Genomic DNA, 22,272 nt, shown 5'->3' on the forward strand with positions numbered 1-22,272 from the left:
TTTGGGTTTGTTTTTTTTTTTCTTTTTGTAGAAGAATTAATTCTTTAGGGTCTTGTTTCTTTGTAGTAGCACTAAACAGAAATTATTTTGAGGATTTTTAACTGCTTGAAAGATAGTTGCGTTATTGGGTCTTTTATAATGAAACTACTGTTTTGTTGTTTTTTTAGTTTCTATAAAGATGGGGTAACTGAGAAGTGTTTTAAAAGATTTTGCTTAACTATCAGTCTCAATAAAGAATTAAGCATAAAACATATAAAACTCAACGTTATTCTATTAAAAGCTAATTTGTTTCCTAATTCCTACACCTCACAAATGTTTGTCAAGCTATTAGCTTTTACCACACAATAGTGTTACTTCTAACACCAATCACCTCTATTTGTACCTCACATAGTCCTATTAGAATGCATCTTTCATAGTTCTAATTCTCTAAAATATCTACTCTTTATAAAGCCATATTTTAAAACTTACTAAAACATATTTTTATCCCAATCTCTCTCTCAACAATATCAGCTCTATTCCATAGCTTTCCTAAGTGAACACAGCTGATCTCAATATTTGCATACAGATGTACAAGTCTGTGTGAGCTTTGTAACAAAGTTTAGAAATTCTTTCCAAATCCATCCCTCGCAACTCCGGAGCAGCGAAAGCTCAGAGCAGCACCCGAGGGGCAGCGGCAGCCGGGTCTGAGCAGGGCAGGGAGAGGCGAGCTCCGGGTCCCGGGCACCTGAGCAGGGGGGACAGGGCCCTCCGGATCGAGGGGTGACAGCGAGGTGCCCCTGCAGGGGCTGCTCTCACAGGCACAGGCTCACCCCACAACCCCATGGCAGGAGAAGCTGCTCTGGGCTGGGTTATGGCATTGACAGCGAATTCCCTTCCCCAAGCAGCAGCTCTGACCGTCCTCCTCCAAAGCTGAGAGAGAGAAAAAGAGAGAGAGAGAGAGAGCACCAGCAGCTGACAGACTCTTCTTCACAGTCAGGTGCCTGATGCCAAAAGTGCAATTCCTCCTCAGGACGTGTCAGCTGTTCTAACTCTGCCAAGGACAGTCCACAAGTATCACCTTCAAACCACTTTGTGAGAATTTCCAAGATCCCAGGAACATCTGGACTTCCCATTGGAGCTTGTTGTGTCATGAGGGCAATGCACTCACTGCAGGCAGCAGCGGTGGCAGGATGGATTGCAGAGACTTTTCCTTTGCAGCCCCAGCCCAGCGTTGGCACTGGGCATGAAGAGGCACTGAGGTGACCCTGAGAGGAAGGGCAAGGCACAGGCTGCAGCTGAGGAAGGACAGCGCTGTGCTGGGCTCAGAGGTGAAGCTGGCACTGCCCAGTGTGGAGAAGGTCCTTTCTGCAGCCCCTGTTACAGGGGAGCTTGGGCCTTGCTGCAGAGATACGGCCGCTCATTGGAGCAGTTGTCACTCCTCAATCTCTTGTCAGCCAGGTACACACACTGGGAATTGCCGAGGACAGGAACCCTGCAGGGAGGAGCAGAGGCAGCGCTGGCTGCCAGGGGCAGCCCTTGTGCCCCTGTGCCCCCAGGCCCTGCCCGGCTCCCCGGCACTCACCGGGAGCTGTAGCTGCTGCCGTTCCCCCAGTGCAGGCGCTCGCCCCGTCTGTGCTGCCCAAGCCAGTAATCGACGTTCCCACAGAGGCGGGAGAGCAAATCCTGCCCAGGAGAGAGGAGTGGGAGCTGCCCCGGCCCCTCGGGGGGACACGGGCCCAGGGCTCCCCCCGCACGCCGGGGCTCCTTCCCTGCAAGGCCCCGGCCCAGGGCTGCAGCCCCGGCCCTACGAGCACCGAGCCCGGCCCAGGAGCACCCCCAGGCTGCCCTCAGCCACCCCACACCGCCCGCAGCCCCTCACTCACCATGGCCTCCTCATCCTTGGCAATGGCCAGGGAGGCCCCGAGCTCGGAGCACCGTTCCTGACCCTGATCCCAGGTGCTGTAATCCCGTGAGAAGTAGTAGCAGACCCCCTTGTAGCCAACCCAGTCATGGGGACAGCCCAGAACACACTGTGAGGTGGCAGCTGTGACTGGAACCTGTGGTGCTGCAGGGGGAAGAGGAGAAGGTCTGAGGATTGCCCTGTGCAGGGAGCAGGGAGCCCGCTCTGCCCCGAGGGGCTGGGCCCAGGCTGCTGCCCCTCCCTTACCTGCCAGCACAGCCAAGGCCACCCCCAAAGCCAGCACCAGCACCAGGAGCAGCAGAATCAGCACCGCCGTGCCCACGGGATGGCCCCTGAACCATTCCCCTGGAGCAGGAAAGAGCTGCTGGCTGCCAGAAGCAGAGCTGGACCTGCAATCTGCTCAGCCCATGGCCAGGGAGCAGAGCAGGGAGCCCTGAGCCAGTGTGGGCCTCATTCAGCTGGCAGCCAGAGAGCCAAGAGCCTGGCCACAGGCAGGGACACAGCAGTGGCCACAGGCAGGGACACAGCTGTGGGCACAGGCTGCAGCAGGAGAACTGCACAGCCTTGGGGGCAGCTGGGGCTCTTGCTTCCAGCCACTGATGGGGCCCAGCAGAGCACCAGGCCTCTTCCAGACATTGGGAAACAGCCACACACCTGCCAGCCCTGCCCTTGGGAGGGGACACTGTCCCCACCCTAGAGACCACAGGGGTGGCCCTGCACTCACCCAGGAATCTTCTACGTCTACTCCCTGTTGCTGATCGGTCCTGCAGGGGCTCGTTTGCAGCTCCAGGAACGGAGCAGAGTTCATTCTCCTCTTGCTCACAGCCGGAATCTCTCTGCCTGGAACAAACAGCACCTTGCTCTCCTGACATCAGGAGTGCCGCTGCCAGATCCTTTGGGAGCTCGGCCTCGGGAACAGCTTCACAGCCGCGCTGATGGCACCCTGAAAGGGACACGGGGAGAGGTCACTGCTGGTGCCGGCGCTGGGGGCTCAGGAGGGCGGTGGCAGCTGTGGCTGCGCTGTCCCCGCTGCCCAGAGGTGCGGCAGCAGCTGCGGAGACAAGCGCAGTCCCCAGCGGGTGGGAGCCGCGGGTCCCACCTGTGCTGGAGCCCCCTCTGAGCTCCGGGGGCCGCCGCCGCTCCGCTCCCGGCCAAACCCACCGGGCACGGCCGGTGCCGGCGTAGGTTGGAGCCGAAGTGGGTGTGGGAGGGATTCAGGCCGCTTTGACCAAACAGCGCGCAGGGAAGCTGCCAATGGCAATGCGCGAGGAAGCGAGGAAAGGGTTTAGGATTTCACTCCCCACAATCGCGTTGTCAGGGAGTCAAGAGCAGTCGGAAAAATGAAAACGTCTTACTTTCCTAGTCATGCTGCCAGGGCTCACGAGTCCCAGCTGGTGAGTGAGCTTTCCCGGAGAGGGACTTTGCTAGATTTGTTGTTTATGAATAGGGATGGGCTGGTGGGAGATGTGCTGCTTGGAAGCCTCCTGGGGCACGGTGATGATGAAATCACAGTGTTCTCTATATTTGGTGATATCGGGAAGAACGTCAACAAGACTTTTCCACTGGACTTCAGGAGGGCAGACTTTGGCCTGTTTAGGAGACTAATTCAGAGTTCCTTGGGAAGCAGCCCTTAGAAACAAAGGAGTTCAGGAAGAGTGGGCATGCTTCAAAACAGAGATTTGAGGGCACAGGAACAGACTGTCCCTGTGTGCCCAAAGAGGAGTTGACGAGGAAAATGTCCAGCCTGGATGGGCAATGAGGTTTTGGAAGAACTTAGAAATAAAAGGAGGATGTATCAGCTTTGGAAGGAGGGTCAGGTTTCTCAGGAACTATTTGAGGGGGCTGCTAGGGTACATAGGAAAAAAATTAGGGAGGCCAAAGCTCAGTTTGAACTTAATTTGGCAACTTTTGTAAAGGATTACAAATATATTAATAGTAACAGGAAGGGAAGGACCAGCTTTTGTTCTGTTTTGGATGCAGGAGGGAACTTAGTAACTGCAGATGAGGAGAAGGCAGAGGTGCTCAATGCCTTCTTTGCCTCAGCCCTTAGTGGAAACACAGCTTGTCCTCAGGACAAGTGAACTCCTGGGCTGGTGGATGGGAGCAGAATGGGCCCCCTGTGATCCAGGAGGAGGCAGTCAGAGAACTGCTGAGCTGCTTGGATGCTCATGAATCTGTGGGCCCCGAGGGGATCCACCCCAGGGGGATGAGGGAGCAGAGAGATGAGCTTGGGAAGCTGCTCTCCATCATTTACCAACAGATCTCTCACCCTTCATAGGCATAACAAGCCCAGAGCGGAGACATTATTTTACTTGAATTTATTATTGTTAAAAACGCCAATCGCTTGTTTTTAAAATTTTTAAAAGTTTAATAGTAATAAAATGGTTATAAAAATAGTAATACAATTAGAGTAATAATAATTTGGACAAACTGAATTAGGACAATATGAGACAATAAAGACAAAGAGTTACGGATGTCCGGGTAGGTTTTTCTGGGCAGCACGAGCCCGAAAAAGGACATGCGTTAACAAAGGATTAACCTTAAAAACAATAGCCCGTTGTATATTCATACACTTCACACATGATGCATAAATTCCATTCAAACACAGGATTCTGTCTGGTCGTCGTCAACTTCTTCCTCCAAATCCTAACAGCGCCTTCGAGGCTGGAAGAAGTTCGTTTCTTCTGATAAAAGGAAGATATGATAAGAGGGCCATAAATTCTTCTTCTCTGAAAGATTTAGGTGTCCTGTGGCTGTTATCTCACTGTGTGTCCTTTCTTTTTAAAAAGAGTATCCTACATAGCATCGTTTCATTTAACAATTTTTATAACCTAAAACTATATTTAACACAGTACTTAAGAGAATTAATACAGCACTACTTTCTAACACAACACATATAATATTCATTTTAATATTTGCAAAAAGCCAATCATAAAATACATGCACTTTTCACAATTATCAAACAAATCAGAGCAAGAGAATGGAAAGGACACGAAATCCTAAAATTGCACCTTCCCCACAGTGCTTCCTCTTTCCGGGGCTTCACTTTATCCCCGGTTCCCTCCCTCCTCCCCACACAGTGGCCCAGGGCGATGGGGGTGTTTTGGTTTCAAGGACAGGTGTCTGCTAAGGAAGGCAGGAGCCTCTCTGGCAATGGAAAATGCAATCCCCCTGCCTCTGCATTATTATAATTCAGAAGCTGAGGGTCTCTCGGGCCCAGACACGAGAACAGAGCCGCAGTTCTTTCCCGCTGTGTCCGCAGCGCACACGGGCCCAGCGCGGCGCTGCCCCGAGCAGGCCCAGCCCCAGCCCCGCCCCTGCCGGCCGCGCGCGCTTTCCCCTCGCTGCAGCTGCGGGCGCGGCCGGCAGGGGCGGGTGCGGTGCCTCCCCCGCGGCTGCAGGGGGCGCTGTGGGGCGGGCTCGGTGCCCGCGCGGCGGTGGCGGCTCGGCCCGGGCCGGGCATGGAGGAGCGGCCTCGCTGCCAAGGCCGCGGCAGCCGGGCCCGGGGCCCTGCGGGGCTCCGGGAGCAGCGAGCGGGGCCACGGCGATGGCTCGGCACGCGGGGCAGGGGCTACACCTCGGGGTTTTTATTTTTGTATTGATGGGGTAACGCAGAGGTGTTTTAAAAGATTTGATTTTCTCGTCAGTCTCGATGAAGAGTGAGCTAAGAGATGGAAAAGTCAATGTTATTCTAGTAAAAGCTAACTTATTTCATGTTTACAATACCTTATAAATGTTTTTCAGCCTCTTACCTTGTGATAAATAATATGATTCATGCTAACAGCTGCAACCGTATCGATATTTTAGAAAATGTTTGTTAAAAAGCGGTAGAGGAAAAGGATGTGCAATTAGGGGCAGGAAACAGATGTTCTCCGATCTTCATGAGAACGTAGGTACAAGATGGAGTATTGAGATAAACAATATCCTAAAACAGAATCGGTCTTGGGATGAGCAAAGTTGGGACGATTCCAAATATGCAATTTGCAATAGTAGTCCTATCTATGAAATATTAAGGCTTAGTTTGAATATAATGCTTACTTACATAACACAAAGGGTAATGCACATGCCCAGCCTGCCAGGTTATTCAGAGGGCAGCGAGGAAGACAGTGAGCCTTCCTCTGAAGAGACCCCCAAAAGGCCAAAAGACCCCTTAGCAACAGGCAGAGCATGGACTGTGCAGTGCAGTGACAGAGGTTGCAGGAATCAAAAATGGGAGGGGATTTACAGGAAAATATTGATGAATATGTATTAGCATACAGTGTATAAGTTGTGTTTGGATCCTTTTGTGCTTTGTACGTGAGGCAGGATGAGAAAAACCCTCCCTGTACCCCGACTGATTTTGCTTATGCTTTATCCAAACCACTGCCAATTTTTTTTTTTGCATCTGCTTGATTTTTAATTGTATAATTTTATATAAAATTGCTGCTCAATTAAAATTGGTGCTAAATTCTAATTTTGTGGTTTATTAAATTAGACATATAGGGACCTCATTCATAACAATTTGGTGCCAAAACTCAGGAACTCCAGCCCTGGGAAGGACGGCTAGCTTTGGGAAGGGGCTCCACACCAGTTTTTAGGTGGTCCCGAGGTCAGACCAGACTCACTTGGAGAAAGAGTTCCAGTTTTGATAAAGCATAAGCAAAAGAAGCTTGTGGTAGGAAGCATGCAAAGGGGCTGCCTTAAGAGTGCCAGCTAAAGGTGAGAGCACCCATAAAACTTCGGTGTGCACAAAAATCCTTGTGAGAAAAGGAATCTGTGAGTATCCCGAGGTGGGGTGAAGGCAGGTGTGTGCTTGCATTTGTGTTTGTGTGTATGTGTAGGGTGCTTTTGATGTGACCTCACACTCCAAGGGCTGCGGTAGTCGCAGTCCTGCAAGGGGCTCGGCCGGCTAAGGAGAGGTGTTTGTGTGTTTGTGGGAGAGTTTGAGATGTGACCTCGTCACAGAGAGGGTGAGCACCTCTGTGTGTGTGTTTGTGTGAGAGTTTGAGATGTGACCTCGTCACAGAGAGAGTGGGCACCTTTGTGTGTGTTTGTGTGAGTGTTTGAGATGTGACCTGGTCACAGAGCAAGCGTGGACCTGCATTTCTGTGTTTGTGTGAGTGTTTGAGATGTGACCTCGTCACAGAGAGGGTGAGCACCTCTGTTTGTGTGTTTGTGTGAGTGTTTGAGATGTGACCTCGTCACAGAGTGAGTGGGCACCTCTGTGTGTGTGTGTGTGAGTGTTTGAGATGTGACCTAGTCACAGAGCAAGCGTGGACCTGCATTTCTGTGTTTGTGTGAGTGTTTGAGATGTGACCGCGTCACAGAGAGAGTGGGGAGCTCTGTTTGTGTGTGTGTGTGTGAGTGTTTGAGACTGACCTAGTCACAGAGCAAGCGTTGACCTGCATTTCTATGTTTGCGTGTTTGAGATGTGACCTCGTCACAGAGCGTGTGGGGGCCGCCGAGGGTGGCGGTTCTCCCCTCCTGGCTAAGGAAGGAAGCGACTGTTTTGTTCTGTTAAGGGTTTTGACCAGGCTCTGTAATTCCTGTGAGGGGGTGGGTGAGTGGATGAGCTGATCCAGCTGTGCCATGCATGTCTAAAGGGTGTGGTTTAATTTTAGCAAAAGTAATAAAAAAAGGGCTTAGTAAGTGAGAAAGGAGGATTGTGGAGGCTGAAGCCAGAAAGAGCGAGAGGCAGGAGCTTATCGGGGTGAGTGGAATCAGGCAGGAGCAAGTGGCTGACAAGAGATGAGCAAGTATTAGAGGGGATTAAACCATGAGTGAGAAGAGTGAGTGAGGATTTCCCAGGTACCTGGAACTCCTGGTTATTTACTGTTATAAGTTGCGGTGAGTAACCAACCACCACCAAGTGAGTCCAAATAAAATGTGATTTATTAATTGATAAAGCAAGCGATAATAGGCAAATTACAGCACTGAGTGAAGCCAACAAAAGGCTTGCACCCACCCGGGAGCGCTGGGTGTAGCCGGGGAGTCACTGCTCCACCATCGGCCCACACCACTCCGCAGTTCAGTCCTCCTTTTTATCTGTTGTTGTTGGGTGTCCTTCCAGTGTTCTCTGCATCTGTGCCGAGAGTTGCTAGGGGGTCTTATTCTGCCTTCTGGTGGTCGTCTGGATGAAGGCTCCCATCCTCTTCCTCAAGGTCCTACAATAGCCTTTACCATATATAGGCACATAGCTACATCTAGTTACACATTGCTTAGTTAGCCTTTCAACATATTAGCTTCTGACATTTAGCGGTTTAAGCCTTATGACATTTATTTTGCAATATATTAGCCCGTTATTTTCATCTTGCAACATATTAGTTGGTTACATCTACCTTGCAGTTTTTTCTATTGTTGGCTTTTCCCCTTCTTATAGTCTTTTTAGCAACTTGATGAACAAACTAAGACGTTAACTGATTACATTTACCTGCCAGAAACTAGGGCAAGAGAGGTGGCATCTTGTACCTAGGAGCGAGTGCTCAGGAGGGAGGCTCGCAGGGTTAGTCAGAAACAAGGGGATTCCTGAACAGGGTGGGGAGCAATTCTCCAGGACAGTCCCCTGGGCATGGTAGTGAACTTTTAACTGTTGCAACGTTTTTAAGAGGTTTGCATTAGCTTTTAGAAATGAACCCAATACTAGATCTTGAGGAGACATGATGGACATATTAGATGACTTGGAAAATTTAGAGCAAGAGCTACAAAAAGTTGTAGTAGATGACTTGGAAAATTTAGAGCAAGAGCTACAAAAATTTGTAGAAAAAGTGCAGAAACTGTTCATGTGTAAAGATTGTACGTGTATGAGGGTCAAGCATAGAGGAAGGGAAAGGAGAAGAGAGAGAGAAGTTTTTAGAACAATGAGAAAAACGCAGAAGGCTACTAACACCAAAGGATCCACAAAAGCATTGAGACATCAGGGTAATCTCAATTCTACCCCTAATGACTCGAGACCCACCTGTTTCTGTTGCCATGAGAAGGGACACCTGCAAAAATTTTGCAGGAAAAGGAAGCAGGATGAAAAGAGGTTTCAGGAGGAGTAGGGGTGTCAGGGGCTGTATTTAATGAGGACTGAAGCACCAAACGAGCCCTTGATAAAATTAAGACTTGGTCCTCACAATAAGGAAATATTTTTAGTAGATACAGGAGCCTCCAGGACCACCATAAGAAAGTTCCCCCAAGGATGCAAATTAAGTCAGGAATGCATCTCAGTAATTGGAGTTGGGAGAGAACCGTTCCCAGTCCCTGTGATTAAAAAAGTACAAATTGAATCAGATGAAAAATTTGGGGTAAATGACGTATTGTTATTACCATAGGCTGGAAATAATTTGTTAGAAAGGGATTTAATAATAGTCCTAGGAATTAGGATAACCCCCCGCCAGTCCATGAAAGAAAATTTGTAATCTGGAGATCTGGAGATTAGTGACACTGTATGGTATTCTGGTGAAATAGGAGAGTTAAATATTCAGTCCATTAGTGCTGAAATACAGCACAACCTCCCCTGAATTAGAGCTGAGAATGACAAATATAAAAAGCCCCGCTCAGTTTCTCTACGGGGTCCCAGGGGAAGAACTAATGCATGACTGCACAGAGCTCACAGAGCTACAAACAAAAAATGTGTCCAGATCTAAGAGAACAGGAGTTACAAAGAGGAGAAAAATTACTTGTAGAAGGATCATCCCGACTGATAGATGGGAAAAGAAAATCTGGGAATGCTATAATTAGTGGAGAAAAACTAGAAGGAAAGGAATCTGGTCCCCTTAGCCCGTCCTGGGCTTGCATTATTCTGTGTGTTGCTGTTAAAGGATTGGGAAGGGATCATTTACATGGACTTGAAATATGCTTTTGGAGTAGTACACACTTCTAGAAAGATTTGCAAAGAAGGGGGACTTATGAACATTCAAGGAGAAGGATTAATACACCAGGGATTGGTTATTCTCACTGTGCTTATTATGATACCCCTGGCAACTGGCAAAAACCATAAAACTGCATGGAAAAAAAGTTAAGAAATAGGAAGGGAACAAGCAATGCAGAAGCAAGTGATGATTGATTTTCTCTCAAAACGAGAAATGCGAGAGGAAACAATGAGAAAATGACTCAAATTCCAAATAACTGAGAGCCCTGTGATAATCACTTGATGTAGGTCAGGGACAGGATGGACCCTGTGTTAGTGGCACATTCATGTGTTAGTGCTGCCTGTCACAATCACAGCAGCTTCACAGGTGTGTGTGTTAAAAATAGAAAATGTGCTGGGTAGGGAAAAATTAAGGATTCAGTAGACGAGCTCCTTATCCTTATAGCAATCAAATTTGTCCTCAATAGAAAAAATTTCTTTGAGAAAGATGAAAATGGAAACGACCCAAATATAAATATAAGAAGTGTAGCATTAAAGAAGAAAATAGAAGAAAAACAAAAGGAAACAAAAACTGATATAAAAAAAGATCACAGGAAAAGAATAGAGGACAAACAGTTAAAACAGTAGTAAAATATGGGGCTGTCTTGATAACCTCCCCTAACTGGCTGACGATGAAGCAAAACTCTGCCTTGAGGGAAAACAGCAGTGTAGTTATGGCTTTTTGGAAAGCAGAAGCACAGAATAAAACACCATATTTTTTCGTTAGCAGAATTAGCAGTCATAAAGAAGTTAGGGGAAAAACTGGAAGGGGGGCAATAGATTCTCCCTGATGGTAGGACTAAAACCCTTAGCCAGAGAGACATTGACAGATTCACTGAGGAACAAGAGCACTTTGTGATCATTTTCTAAAATTTTATGGGTATATAGGAATATTAGAAATCAGAAAAAAACCAAAAAGGTGTGGAGGACTCATCCCTCTGGGGGCTGCCATATAGTACACAGGCCATTTAAAAGGATCCAGATTGACTTTACCAATTACCCAGAGTGGGCAGGTGGAAATATCTATTAGTTATCAATTGACTCAGTGGGTAGAAGCAGTCCCTGCAGCTCGGGCTACAGCTCAAACAGTAGCCAAAATTTTGTTGAAGCATATTATTCCAAGATTTGGATCACAATTTGAAGTCATAAAAGCAAATAATTTGGGTTTTTTATAGTAATGAATGTATGTTTTATGTAGTTTGGCCAAACTAAGTGGGTGAGTGTTTGATATGTGTGATTTGTTTTGTTTGTCAAAGTAATTGTGTTACAGCAAAGGGAAAATGTGCAATGTATACCAAAGGCTGGCTAAAAAGTATAGTTTATGTCCACTAGAAATTTTTATACAAGCTACTAATTCTAGGCATTGAATGTACCTATTGTAAGGAGAGGTGGTATTAACATTGTCACAGGGGTTACCCACCATCAGGGTTGTGTCCAGAGTGTAAACACACTGACACAGTAGTGAGCTCAGTTGGAATATACAAACAGCTTGACTACAGATGGAAAACTTGGTAATTTCATTAAATTTTAACCTCTGCTCAAACACCAGCTTGCCATCAATTCTGGAGTCACTGGGGCGAGTAACCCCGCTGTGTTTGGAGACCGAACAACATCATAAAGAACGAATTCAGCATCTCCTGAGACACTGGGATCAGGGACTAATGCCATCAACAGAGGCCCAGAAAGAAACACACCACTGGATGTGTGCTGGGCATGGCCCAGGCTGTCCCCCATGGGCTTGTATTGTCTGTACAGTTTAACTCGTGGTGGAAAGTAACCAAAATAGACAAGGGGAAAATCAACTGCTTTGTTTAACCTGCTTAAATCGCTTATGTGACCAGCTTACAATAGCATGCCTTATCAGTGATTTTATAGGAACACCTTTAAGTATTAGGGATAGAACCTTTCATGCAGCTGTTCAATTAATAGAAAACAGAGACCAACGAGTTTTAGCTGTAATAGCCTATGAACAGGCAAGAGAGCAAGTGCACCATTCTGTGATAGATGGTTGTGTTATCACTGACAGCTCTTGGGGGGAGGAAATTTATGAGTCACCATAGATTTGTTTCCACTACAGGTAGGTGGGCATTGCAGGTGTGTTTACAGGTGGAAAAGATGATTTATCTCCAACATCAGAGTAAAAAGCAACCAGTAAGTTAGATCTTATAGCAATTTTTTTTTCTTTATGGCTTAACTAAATTGTTTTAGTATTATTTTATAGAAAAGAGTGTTAAAAGATTACCTGTGGTTGGCACGTCTCCAAAGCTCCTTTTATTTAATAAAAAAAGAACTGTCAATAAACCCAGGGAAAGCGATAGGGCTGTGCCTCCAGACTGTAAGGATCCTGTGCCATCATCCTTGCACTCAGGTGGGCTACACAGAAATGGCATCCTGTGCTATAATCACTGTATCCAAGGGGGTGCACACAGAACAGCATCCTGTGCTATAATCACTGTATTGAGGGGTGCACACAGAACAGCATCCTGTGCTATAATCACTGTATTGATGGGTGCACACAGAACAGCATCCTGTGCTATAATCACTGTATTGAGGGGTGTACACAGAACAGCATCCTGTGCTATAATCACTGTATTGAGGGGTGCACACAGAACAGCATCCTGTGCTATAATCACTGTATTGAGGGGTGCACACAGAAATGGCATCCTGTGCTATAATCACTGTATTGAGGGGTGTACACAGAACAGCATCCTGTGCTATAATCACTGTATCTGAGGGTGGCACACAGAACAGCATCCTGTGCTATAATCACTGTATTGAGGGGTGCACACAGAACAGCATTCTGTGCTATAATCACTGTATCTGAGGGGTGCACACAGAAATGGCATCCTGTGCTATAATCACTGTATTGAGGGGTGCACACAGAAATGGCATCCTGTGCTATAATCACTGTATTGAGGGGTGCACACAGAACAGCATCCTGTGCTATAATCACTGTATCCAAGGGGTGCACACAGAACAGCATCCTGTGCTATAATCACTGTATTGAGGGGTGCACACAGAACAGCATCCTGTGCTATAATCACTGTATTGAGGGGTGCACACAGAAATGGCATCCTGTGCTATAATCACTGTATTGAGGGGTAAGAGTGGAGATTGGCTCAGCAGAAATGGTACCAGCAGTGAGGTTCCAGGACACAAACTCTGCTACTGAGAAGACAATCTCAGCCCTTGGCTGCAGCCCAAGGGGCCTTGAGAGAGGTAGAGAGTCCAGACTCCTGAGGTACCTGGGGCTCCTGACGTGTATCCTGATACCCTGTGCATCTAGCAACCCCTGCAATAAAACAATAAATACTGCCAGCTCTTATGGGATGGCCACAATTCAGTGACTGTTCTCACAGTTCATCACTCTGTTGATGCTGAATGTTACAACCAGACAAATTTACAAACTTGCCACAGAAATGGCCGAGCCTGTTGGGGAGGAGTTAATCTAGGACTGGGCCAATGGACACCTTCTAGCCCAGACTGCCCCACAGAGGGAGAATTCCTTTGTTTCCCTAAAAGAGAAGAGTGGGGAAATTCAGAACAAAACCAGCAAGGTAAGAATAAATGGGAAAATCCAAGGTTGTTGTATAACCAATGAAGGCAGCAAAATAGCGACTGGGATTTGCCAACCTCAGGTAGAAATCTTTTTGTAGACTTAATGCAAAAACTCACAACCAAGTTGGGTTCATCAAGATCTTGGATTTGTGGGGGAACTCAGATGGCTGAAAGATGGCCATGGAGGGGCGAAGGTCTAGCTCCAGAACACTTTTAAAAAGGGAATTACACCCAAATTTCTGAGAAAATAAAACAGCCTGGAAGGTGGACTTTAAGTCACCAGGTAAGTGGAGCAGTTTGTGTAACTTGAGAAGGAAAGAACTATACCAAGAACCAAAGAGGTGGGACATACCCCCTGTAAATCTACCTTAATTGTAAATTCAGGTAATAGAACTGTGACCTGGTGGCCAAACAAAACCAATGGGTATTGGAGAACAACAAAGAGAAAGGATTGCAAGTGGGACAGTCAAATTAATCTGTGCTGGTACAATAGTTCTGGAGCTAGCCCTTACCATTCCATAGAAAATATAGATCTCTGTTGGAATCAACCAGACAATATAAGTGAACATGGAAGGCCCCTGATGGGCTGTATTGGATTTGTGGAGTCAGTTACCCCAGAGATGGAAAGGGACCTGCAGGTTAGGAGTTATCCCACCCTCCTCCTGCACCCTGCTGTGGTCCAAGGGAAATCCACTAGAGAAACCCCCCTTGATAAAGCCATGGGCAATATCAAGACAAACCTGAACCTTTTGATTAGGGACAGCTATAAATAGAGTGAAAATGAATGGCACACAGAAAGGATCATAAACTTTTATGATCTGGCTATTTGGGCTCAAAACAGATCTGGGGAATATAGAACTCCAAACAATATGTGAATCAGTTGATAAGACTGCAAAAGGTGATTGAGGTCAGTTGGAACAAAACAGCTGCCCAACAAAGGATGCACCTCCTAGTAACAGTCTAGCAGAGCAGATTGGCCTTGGACTACCTAATGGCTGAAAAAGGAGGAGTTTGTGAAAAATATAACACATCAAAATGCTGTCTAAAAATAAATAACAATGGAAAGTATTGATCAAAAGCGAATTATACCTGTTAAAAGTTGGATCCACTTTGGGGAAGTCTGGTGGTTTATACTAGCTGGACTCATCATTGGAATTGTTGCCTAGACCATTTTTTATCACCTGCGTTGTGTAAGTGAAGATAGCACATATCGAATTTGATCAAAAAGAGAAATGAGGGAATGTGAAAACCTGGATTTTTGGGGATGTAGAAGATACTGAGATTCAGTCTTTTAATAAAAAGCATGAACCAATATGATCAAAAGAGAAAATGGGGAAAATTGTGATAAATGAATGTGATTCGTGCTAACTGCACTAATTGCAACTGTACTGATATTTTAGAAAATATTTGTTGAAAAGTAATAGAAGAAAAGGATATGTAAATAGTGTCATGGATCAGATGTTTTCAGGTGTTCATGGGAAAATAGGATACAGGATGGAGTATTGAGATAAGCAATATCCTAAAACAGAATTGGCCTTGGGATGAGCAAAGCTGAGACAATTCCAGATATGCAATTTGCAATAGTAGTCCTATCTATGAAATAATAAGACTTAGTTGGAACATAATGCTTACTTACATAACACAAAGGGTAATGCACATGCCCAACCTGCCAGGATATTCAGAGGGCAGCGAGGAAGACAGTGAGCCTTCCTCTGAAGAGACCCCCAAAAGGCCAAAAGACCCCTTAGCAACAGGCGGAGCATGGACTGTGCAGTGCAGTGAGAGAGATTGCAGGAATCAAAAATGGGAGGGGATTTACAGGAAAATATTGATGAATATGTATTAGCATACAGTGTATAAGTTGTGTTTGGATCCTTTTGCCTTTTGTTCATGAGGCAGGGTGAGAAAAACCCTCCCCGTACCCCGATCAATTGGTTTTGCTTATGCTTTATCCAAACCACTGCCAATTTCTTTTTTTTTTGCATCTGCTTGATTGTTTCTAATTGTGTAATTTTATATAAAGTTGCTGCTCGATTAAAATTGGTGCTAAATTCTAATTTTGTGGTTTATTAAATTAGACATATAGGGACCTCATTCATAACAGTGTAGTCAGTTTTGTTTTATTCTCTGTGAGAGGACACAAAGTTGGCAAAGCTTTGCTAAGCTCTGCTCCTCCCTCCTCTCCCTGAAAAAACCGAGTCTTACAGTTTCCTGTGTTGTGGTTTTGCTGCTGGTCAATCACTAGTGCACTCATTTCTGGTGCGAGGTAAGATTAGGAGAAAGTGAAAGCAGGCTTAAAACTTTAAAAGGGTATGAAGAAAATTTTATTAATAGTAATTAAAAGAAAAAAAAATAGCAAGAATTAAAGCAAACCCTTTAGAAAACTTCTAAAACTTCTCCTCTTCCCACAACTTTTTCTTTTCCACTGACAAAGTAAAGAAACAAAACCAAAAATTTCCAGTTAGTTTACTACCTCTAAAAAATTTTTCTTCAGTTCATTTAGGGAGGGAAGTCCCTCTTGTTAATGTTATGGAGACTTCTCCCCAAGAGGAAAGAGTTTTCTCCTGGTTCCTAATTTGGTCACAAATCGCAGCTGCCAAGGGGAATTTATCATGAAGCTTCTCTCATTTTCTACATCCTTCCTACAGCTTGTTTATTGGTCATGCTGACTTATGGGGTATTGTTTTAAATATGAGCTAATGAAAGGAAAACTTCTTATTATTTATTTCTAAAATAATTTTCATCCCTGGGAACAGAGATTTTCTCCTGGGAGTATGGGATTACTGGTCTCTCTTTCTCTGTGCAAACTTCTCATGGGATCACAGCTCCTTTAACATCTGCTTACTTTAGTGTGGAGGCCTTTGTTGGGTATCAATTTGAACCCTTCATCTCCCCATAGTTTTATGCATTATAGGGAAAAAGTGTCTTTTCTCCATAGCTTATAAGGGGATTTCAGCTTTAAAATCAAGGCATCTCCTCATCCCTCCCATCTGGGACTTAACTTCCTCCTCACTGACCGTGATGTTTCCATGTTGTTCTTTTACCCGTTTGTACCTTGCTCTTTTCTCTCACTCGAGGGAGGACAGAAGCACGGACAGGGTTTGTGCGATGCTTGGAGCCTGCAGGTGTTTGCCCTGACCCCGTTAGAGACGCGGAGCTGCGGCTGGGGAGCGGCTCCGATCCGCTCCGCCCGGCCAGAGCTCAGCAGCAGCAGCAGCAGCAGCAGCAGCAGCAGCAGCAGCAGCAGCAGCGCTCGGGGCTGCGCTGGCTGGGACAGGGGCGGCTTCTCCTTCCCCTGCCCGCTGGCTGCGGGCCGCTTCTCTGGGCTACAGTCCCGATGCTGGCCTGGGGCTGCTCCCGGGGCTCGGCTGGGCCGGGCTGGGGGTGCAGCGAGCAGCGAGATGAGAGCAAGGCCGGCTCCGTCCTGCCCGCAGCAGCACCGCCCTCGCCCTCTCCCTGTCCCTGCCCGGCTGCGGGGATGGGGGGGAAGGGGCCCAGCCCGGGCCGTGTCAGCGCCCGCCCGGCTGCGCCGCCTCACTGCCGGCCCGACGGGGAAGGGGAAGATCGCGGTTCCTTTGGTCTTTATCAGGGTCTTTCACAAAGGCCTGTTCAGTTCTTAGTGGTTCAACAGACTCTGAGTTAAGCAGAAACAATTTTTATCACTTCTCTGAATTCTTCCCATGTCAAACTATGACTCACTGGAATGCTCTCTTGCCCTCACACAGTTTGGCTTCTGTGAATCATCTTGAAAATATGGCTCAGAAAATACCTGAAATAACCTGAAAAAAACACTGTTGCCTCTTCTGGTAAAATGTAGGAGTTTAATAGGAGACAAAGACAACAAAGCAGAGGCTACAGCTGGATGTGTCTTGGCCCTCAGCCAAGAGCACACCTGCCAGTTTGGAACCAGCCTTTGTACAGCATTTCTACTGTATCTGCCTGGTGCATATGTAAACTCTTCCCCAACACCTGCTAGTTTGGAAATAGGCTTTATACAGCATTTCTATAGCACCAGCCTGGTGCATATGTAAACTTTTCCCCAAACTAGTTTACATGCCCCAAGAACTGCTTTGCATAACACCTGCTCGGGTCCTGCTTTTTAGAGCATGCACATTTCTTGGTTGTGGTTTTAGTCCATTTTATCATCACCTTCAGTTCTTGGGTCTGGGTCCACACTGTCTTCAGAAGATGAGTGCTGATAGCTGGCATCATATATTCCTTGGATATTATCTCCACCAAGCAGGCATTTAAACACATGCATATCTATATCAGCTATTTCTAAGTTTTAGTTAGCAACAGAAATATAAACTATATCTTTATAGCAAAGTCACTTTAACACCACACATACAGAATCCATTTTAATAATTGCAAAAAGCCAATACTATAGTATATATCTATAACAGTGTTCATTTTTTAACACTTTACCTGAAATCATTTTTTTCCAGGTGATTTTAATGTTGAAACCATTCCTTGTAGCTACTCTCCATACAAAGAAACCTTTAGACATGTTTACTCTTGCTGCCAGTAGAAGAGAATTTCAGTAATTTCTGCAGTTTGCAGTAGTAGTCTCAGTATTTGTGTGCTTCAGTAGTGTTCATACAGCCAGGCTTCATGTACAAATAGAATTGCCAAAAAGCAAATGTTTCAAGTTGGAACTAAAGAGTTTCTGTATTTTATGTCCCTTTGTGTGTCAGAGAAGATTTGGGCTTAAGAGATGAAAATCTGCCTCTGTTAAAAACAAAGAGAAATTTCTTTTATGTGTCCCTAATTTTACCTCAGGTGCCTGTGATTCATTATTGGTTTTGCCCCCTGAATGTGAATGTGATTTTCAAAACCAGCTGGGCTTTGTTGGAAATGGTGTTGGGAACCCACAAGAAAAGTTCCTCATTTTGTTGGTTGAGACCATGGTGATGTTTTTAGCATTTCCTTCTCCCTGGTGGGATCTGATGGCCCTGAGGTGGCCTTGTCTCCTCAGGGTTTCATGCCCTGAGGAAGCAAAGGCTGATGGAATGTGCTTGATCCTCTCCTGTCTAATGGGGAGGAACAGCAACCAGCAGAGCTGGAATCACCTTCTCCACTCCTGATTTCTCCTGCCAAGAGATCACTGGGCTCTCTCAGGGTCCAGAAGTCACTTTTCCTTTTGGATGGATGGCCTGAAGGCACCCAGGTCCTGCAGGTTAGGACTGCCTCAGAAATCCTTTTGGCTTGGAAGGATCCTTCTACCTAAGAGCTGAATGGGCTGTGCCAACCCCAGAGCGAGAGGGACTCAAGGCAACAGAATTAAAGGCTGGTGAGAGAACCCAAAGAACAGACTGTAACATGCAGACCAGGTGAGAGAGAGCCAAAGACTGAAGACATCTGAAAAGTGGAGTCAAGCTTCCAGCCAGCCTGAAGATTAACCAACACTTTGGGCAGGGAGTCTGAACTGTATTGTTTATTAATGTAATTGTCCTGTTTTAATAGATGAGAATTACAAGCATCTGTTGAGGAAACCATAACAGGTTTCCTAATGGGCAGTTTCCTCAAGGACCAACAAGCAGAGTGAAACAAGAAATAGAGGGCAAGACCAGGTTGGCCCCTGTGTTCACCACGGAGAAGATTCCATAGCCCTGCTGTGGGCAGCAATCCCATATCCATGGTAAGGTGGGGGCAAGAAAGGCACCCCAGAGCTCTGCCATTGCTCAGCTGTCTTGTAATACAACAGGGACCAGAAGGCAAGACTGAGTTGGCCTCTGCACTCAGCACTAAGATACACCTGCTATGAGTAGCAACCCCATGGGCACAGTAGATGGGCTCAAAAAGCCACACCAGAGCTCAGTGATCCCATTTTGTCCATTCCAAATAAGTCTGTCTAAGGAAAACCTGAGATTTTTTTTTCCTTCTGTTCCCACTGTCCTCACCATCATCAACAGATGCTACAATGACTCATTAAATTTTTTTTGAGAGATTTTCAGAATTGAAAATGGCAGCGCATTCTTCAAGCCAAATGACTCATAGGAAAAGTAGGGGTTTTATACATTAACATTGTGATGGTTGGCTCTCACAACTGAGAGACAGATATTATGTGTATGTTAGGAGAAGTTCTGTAGCTGTAGAGTGCTGTCACTGTAATATCTCCCCCCACAGTCCCCTCTCCCTCCCCCTTGCAGCAGCCCCAGCAGCCTCGGGGCATTTGGGGAGGGCCGGCTCATTACCAGGAGGGGCCACAGGACAACACCTGAGCTCCAATCAAGGTGTAAGGAAGTGATCTCCACCTGGGGAGGGCAGAGAAGGAGCTGACTGACAAAACTTTGGGAGGGGCTGAGGGTATAAAAGGCAGAGCATCCATTTTGTAAATGAACAAATGGCTGACACTCAGAGACCCCCCCCTGCCCCGAGCTGTAGTTTTTCCTTATTCGGTCTGTTGTATTTTTTTTAAGGTTAAAAAAACCTTTAAGATTTTAAAAGTGAGGGTCCTGTCTCACATCTTCCAAGGACAGTCCAGAAGTGTCAACTTCAGGCCAGTTTGTGATGATTTCCAGAAGCCCAGGGCAATTTGGATTTCCCATTTGAGCTTGTTGTATAATGTTATAAATAACAAATCTAGGTATTGGCTTCTGCATTTATGTACAAAACTAACTTTTGTTTTGCAAGTTATTATTGATCACAAAAATCCTGATATAATACAATTTGTAATTACTGTTTTTGATACAGTATAACCTGTCAGTTTATCTATGCACCCTATAGCTTTTATAAATAGTGGTGTAATAGACACTAGCTTAGACCATAGCATAATAGAGACTGTGAAATGTTGGAATGATTTTCTCATGTAACTAACTCAGAAAATGGTGTCAAATAATTAGGTGATTTCCCACATTCAAGGAGTTTCTAATCAGAAAGACAAGATAACAGAAACAGAAACCAGGAAATAAAAAGATTTTATGGACCCTTGTTATCAGAGAGTGAAAATACAAAACAATGGAACCACAAGAAAAAAATTAAATATATTAGTTTAAGGTACAACATGGCCTGAAGCCAAGTCAAAAGTTAAAAAAAACCAAACCAGTAGGTAAATTGAAAGTTAGGTTTGAATTCTTAAAAACTTGTATAAATATGCATGTAGCTCTAATATGTAACAGTATATAGAAAACATAGTTTAAGTTAACCCTATGCAAGCAGACAAGCATGCCAGGGCAGGACTTTAACCCTTAATTAACTTTCATAAAAAGTGCAAATAGTGAGCCATGTTTCCCACAGATAATGAGGGCAATGCAGTCACTGCAGGCAGCATCAGTGGCAGGATGGATTGCAGAGACTTTTCCTTTGCAGCCCCAGCCCAGCGTTGGCACTGGCCATGAAGAGGCACTGAGGTGACCCTGAGAGGAAGGGCAAGGCACAGGGTGCAGCTGAGGAAGGACAGCGCTGTGCTGGGCTCAGAGGTGAAGCTGGCACTGCCCAGTGTGGAGAAGGTCCTTTCTGCAGCCCCTGTTACAGGGGAGCTGGGGCCTTGCTGCAGAGATACGGCCGCTCATTGGAGCAGTTGTCACTCCTCAATCTCTCATCAGCCAGGTACGCACACTCAAAATTATCAAAGACGGGAACCCTGCAGGGAGGAGCAGAGCCAGTGCTGGCTGCCTGGTGCCTTAGGTTGGAAATAGGGGTATTTTATTCCTATCTGTTAGAGGAGGAACAGTTATCTTCTGTTAACTGGGCAGTTTTCTTTATCTCCTCCACAATCAATCCTCCCTCCAGGACATATATTCTGTTAATGGGCAAGTGAATGTCGCTGCATGGCTGATAAAATTCCATCACCCCCTGGGGAGATGCTCCGCCCAGGAGGAGGAGCCAAGCATTCCTACCTGGACAAAATCGGAGGTTTGGAACACCACAGCAGCCTTTGCCCACTGCATTCCCAGAGCAGCAGCTGTCTTCACTGGATTCCCCTAGGAAGACCAGGCCCATCTACAACATGACTGGACCTTCTGAGGAAAACTCCAGCCTTCTACAGGATCACTGATCCAACACAAGCACACCTGTAAGTGCAGGAGGGCTGCAACCACCATTGAATGGGACTGGTGCCAACACCCTGACCCACAGGGTGCCAGGTAATATTTTGATCTGGCCTGTAGGGGTTATTTTGTTCCTATGATTACATTTTTATTTTTAGTCCTCCTAGTCAAGAAGTCTTATTCCTACTCTCATATCTTTGCTGGAGAGCCTTTTAATTTCAAAATTATAATAATTCAGAGGGAGGGGGAATTGCATTTTCCATTTAAGCGAAGGCTCCTGCCTTTCTTAACAGACATCTGTCTTGGCAAACCAAGATACCAGGGGCAGCCCTTGTGCCCCTGTGCCCCCAGGCCCTGCCCGGCTCCCCGGCACTCACCGGGAGCTGTAGCTGCTGCCGTCCCCCCAGTGCAGGCGCTCGCCCCGTCTGCGCAGCCCGAGCCAGTAATCGACGTTCCCGCGGAGGCAGAAGAGCAAATCCTGCCCAGGAGAGAGGAGTGGGAGCTGCCCCGGCCCCTTGGGGGGACACGGGCCCGGGGCTCCCCCCGCACGCCGGGGCTCCTTCCCTGCAAGGCCCCGGCCCAGGGCTGCAGACCCGGCCCTACGAGCACCGAGCCCGGCCCAGGAGCACCCCCAGGCTGCCCTCAGCCACCCCACACCGCCCGCAGCCCCTCACTCACCATGGCCTCCTCATCCTTGGCAATGGCCAGGGAGGCCCCGAGCTCGGAGCACCGCTCCTGACCCTGCTCCCAGGTGCTGTAATCCCGTGAGAAGTAGTAGCAGACCCCCTTGTAGCCAACCCAGTCATGGGGACAGCACAGAACTGACATCGGAGTCGCAGCTGTGACTGGAACCTGTGGTGCTGCAGGGGGAAGAGGAGAAGGTCTGAGGATTGCCCTGTGCAGGGAGCAGGGAGCCCGCTCTGCCCCGAGGGGCTGGGCCCAGGCTGCTGCCCCTC

At 46.7% G+C, this 22,272-nt stretch overlaps 2 protein-coding genes and 1 long non-coding RNA gene across 5 annotated transcripts in view; 1 reads left to right on the forward strand and 2 right to left on the reverse strand.

Annotated features, from left to right (window-relative positions):
- Nucleotides 1-22,272, reverse strand: part of LOC139595394 (early activation antigen CD69-like) — a 55,748-nt gene continuing 33,476 nt past the window's right edge. Inside the window, exons 4-6 of one of the 2 annotated variants that reach the window (XM_071438499.1) lie at nt 21,995-22,176; nt 21,694-21,794; nt 20,228-20,910 (exon numbers count right to left, since the gene is read on the reverse strand). In XM_071438499.1, coding sequence (XP_071294600.1) covers nt 20,796-20,910; nt 21,694-21,794; nt 21,995-22,176 — 398 coding nt within the window. In that variant the 3' untranslated portion in view covers nt 20,228-20,795. Of the gene's footprint in view, nt 1,002-20,227; nt 20,911-21,693; nt 21,795-21,994; nt 22,177-22,272 lie in introns of those variants that run through there. The other variant, XR_011681017.1, reaches the window with a different exon arrangement.
- The window catches only part of LOC139595398 (C-type lectin domain family 2 member D-like), a 25,475-nt gene continuing 3,203 nt past the window's right edge, over nt 1-22,272 (reverse strand). The window contains exons 2-6 of one of the 2 annotated variants that reach the window (XM_071438508.1): nt 2,625-2,843; nt 2,147-2,245; nt 1,863-2,044; nt 1,562-1,662; nt 1-1,471 (exon numbers count right to left, since the gene is read on the reverse strand). In XM_071438508.1, the coding sequence (XP_071294609.1) occupies nt 1,357-1,471; nt 1,562-1,662; nt 1,863-2,044; nt 2,147-2,245; nt 2,625-2,843 (716 nt within the window). In that variant the 3' untranslated portion in view covers nt 1-1,356. The remainder of the gene's footprint in view (nt 1,472-1,561; nt 1,663-1,862; nt 2,045-2,146; nt 2,246-2,624; nt 2,844-22,272) is intronic. The other variant, XM_071438509.1, reaches the window with a different exon arrangement.
- Nucleotides 20,907-22,272, forward strand: part of LOC139595405 (uncharacterized) — a 7,278-nt gene continuing 5,912 nt past the window's right edge. Inside the window, exon 1 of the long non-coding RNA XR_011681023.1 lies at nt 20,907-21,412. This is a non-coding gene — a long non-coding RNA (uncharacterized lncRNA). The remainder of the gene's footprint in view (nt 21,413-22,272) is intronic.

Source organism: Agelaius tricolor, unplaced genomic scaffold (assembly GCF_023055355.1).
Source record: "Agelaius tricolor isolate 1412-34295 unplaced genomic scaffold, bAgeTri1.0.p SCAF_13, whole genome shotgun sequence".
NCBI classification, from domain to species: domain Eukaryota; kingdom Metazoa; phylum Chordata; class Aves; order Passeriformes; family Icteridae; genus Agelaius; species Agelaius tricolor.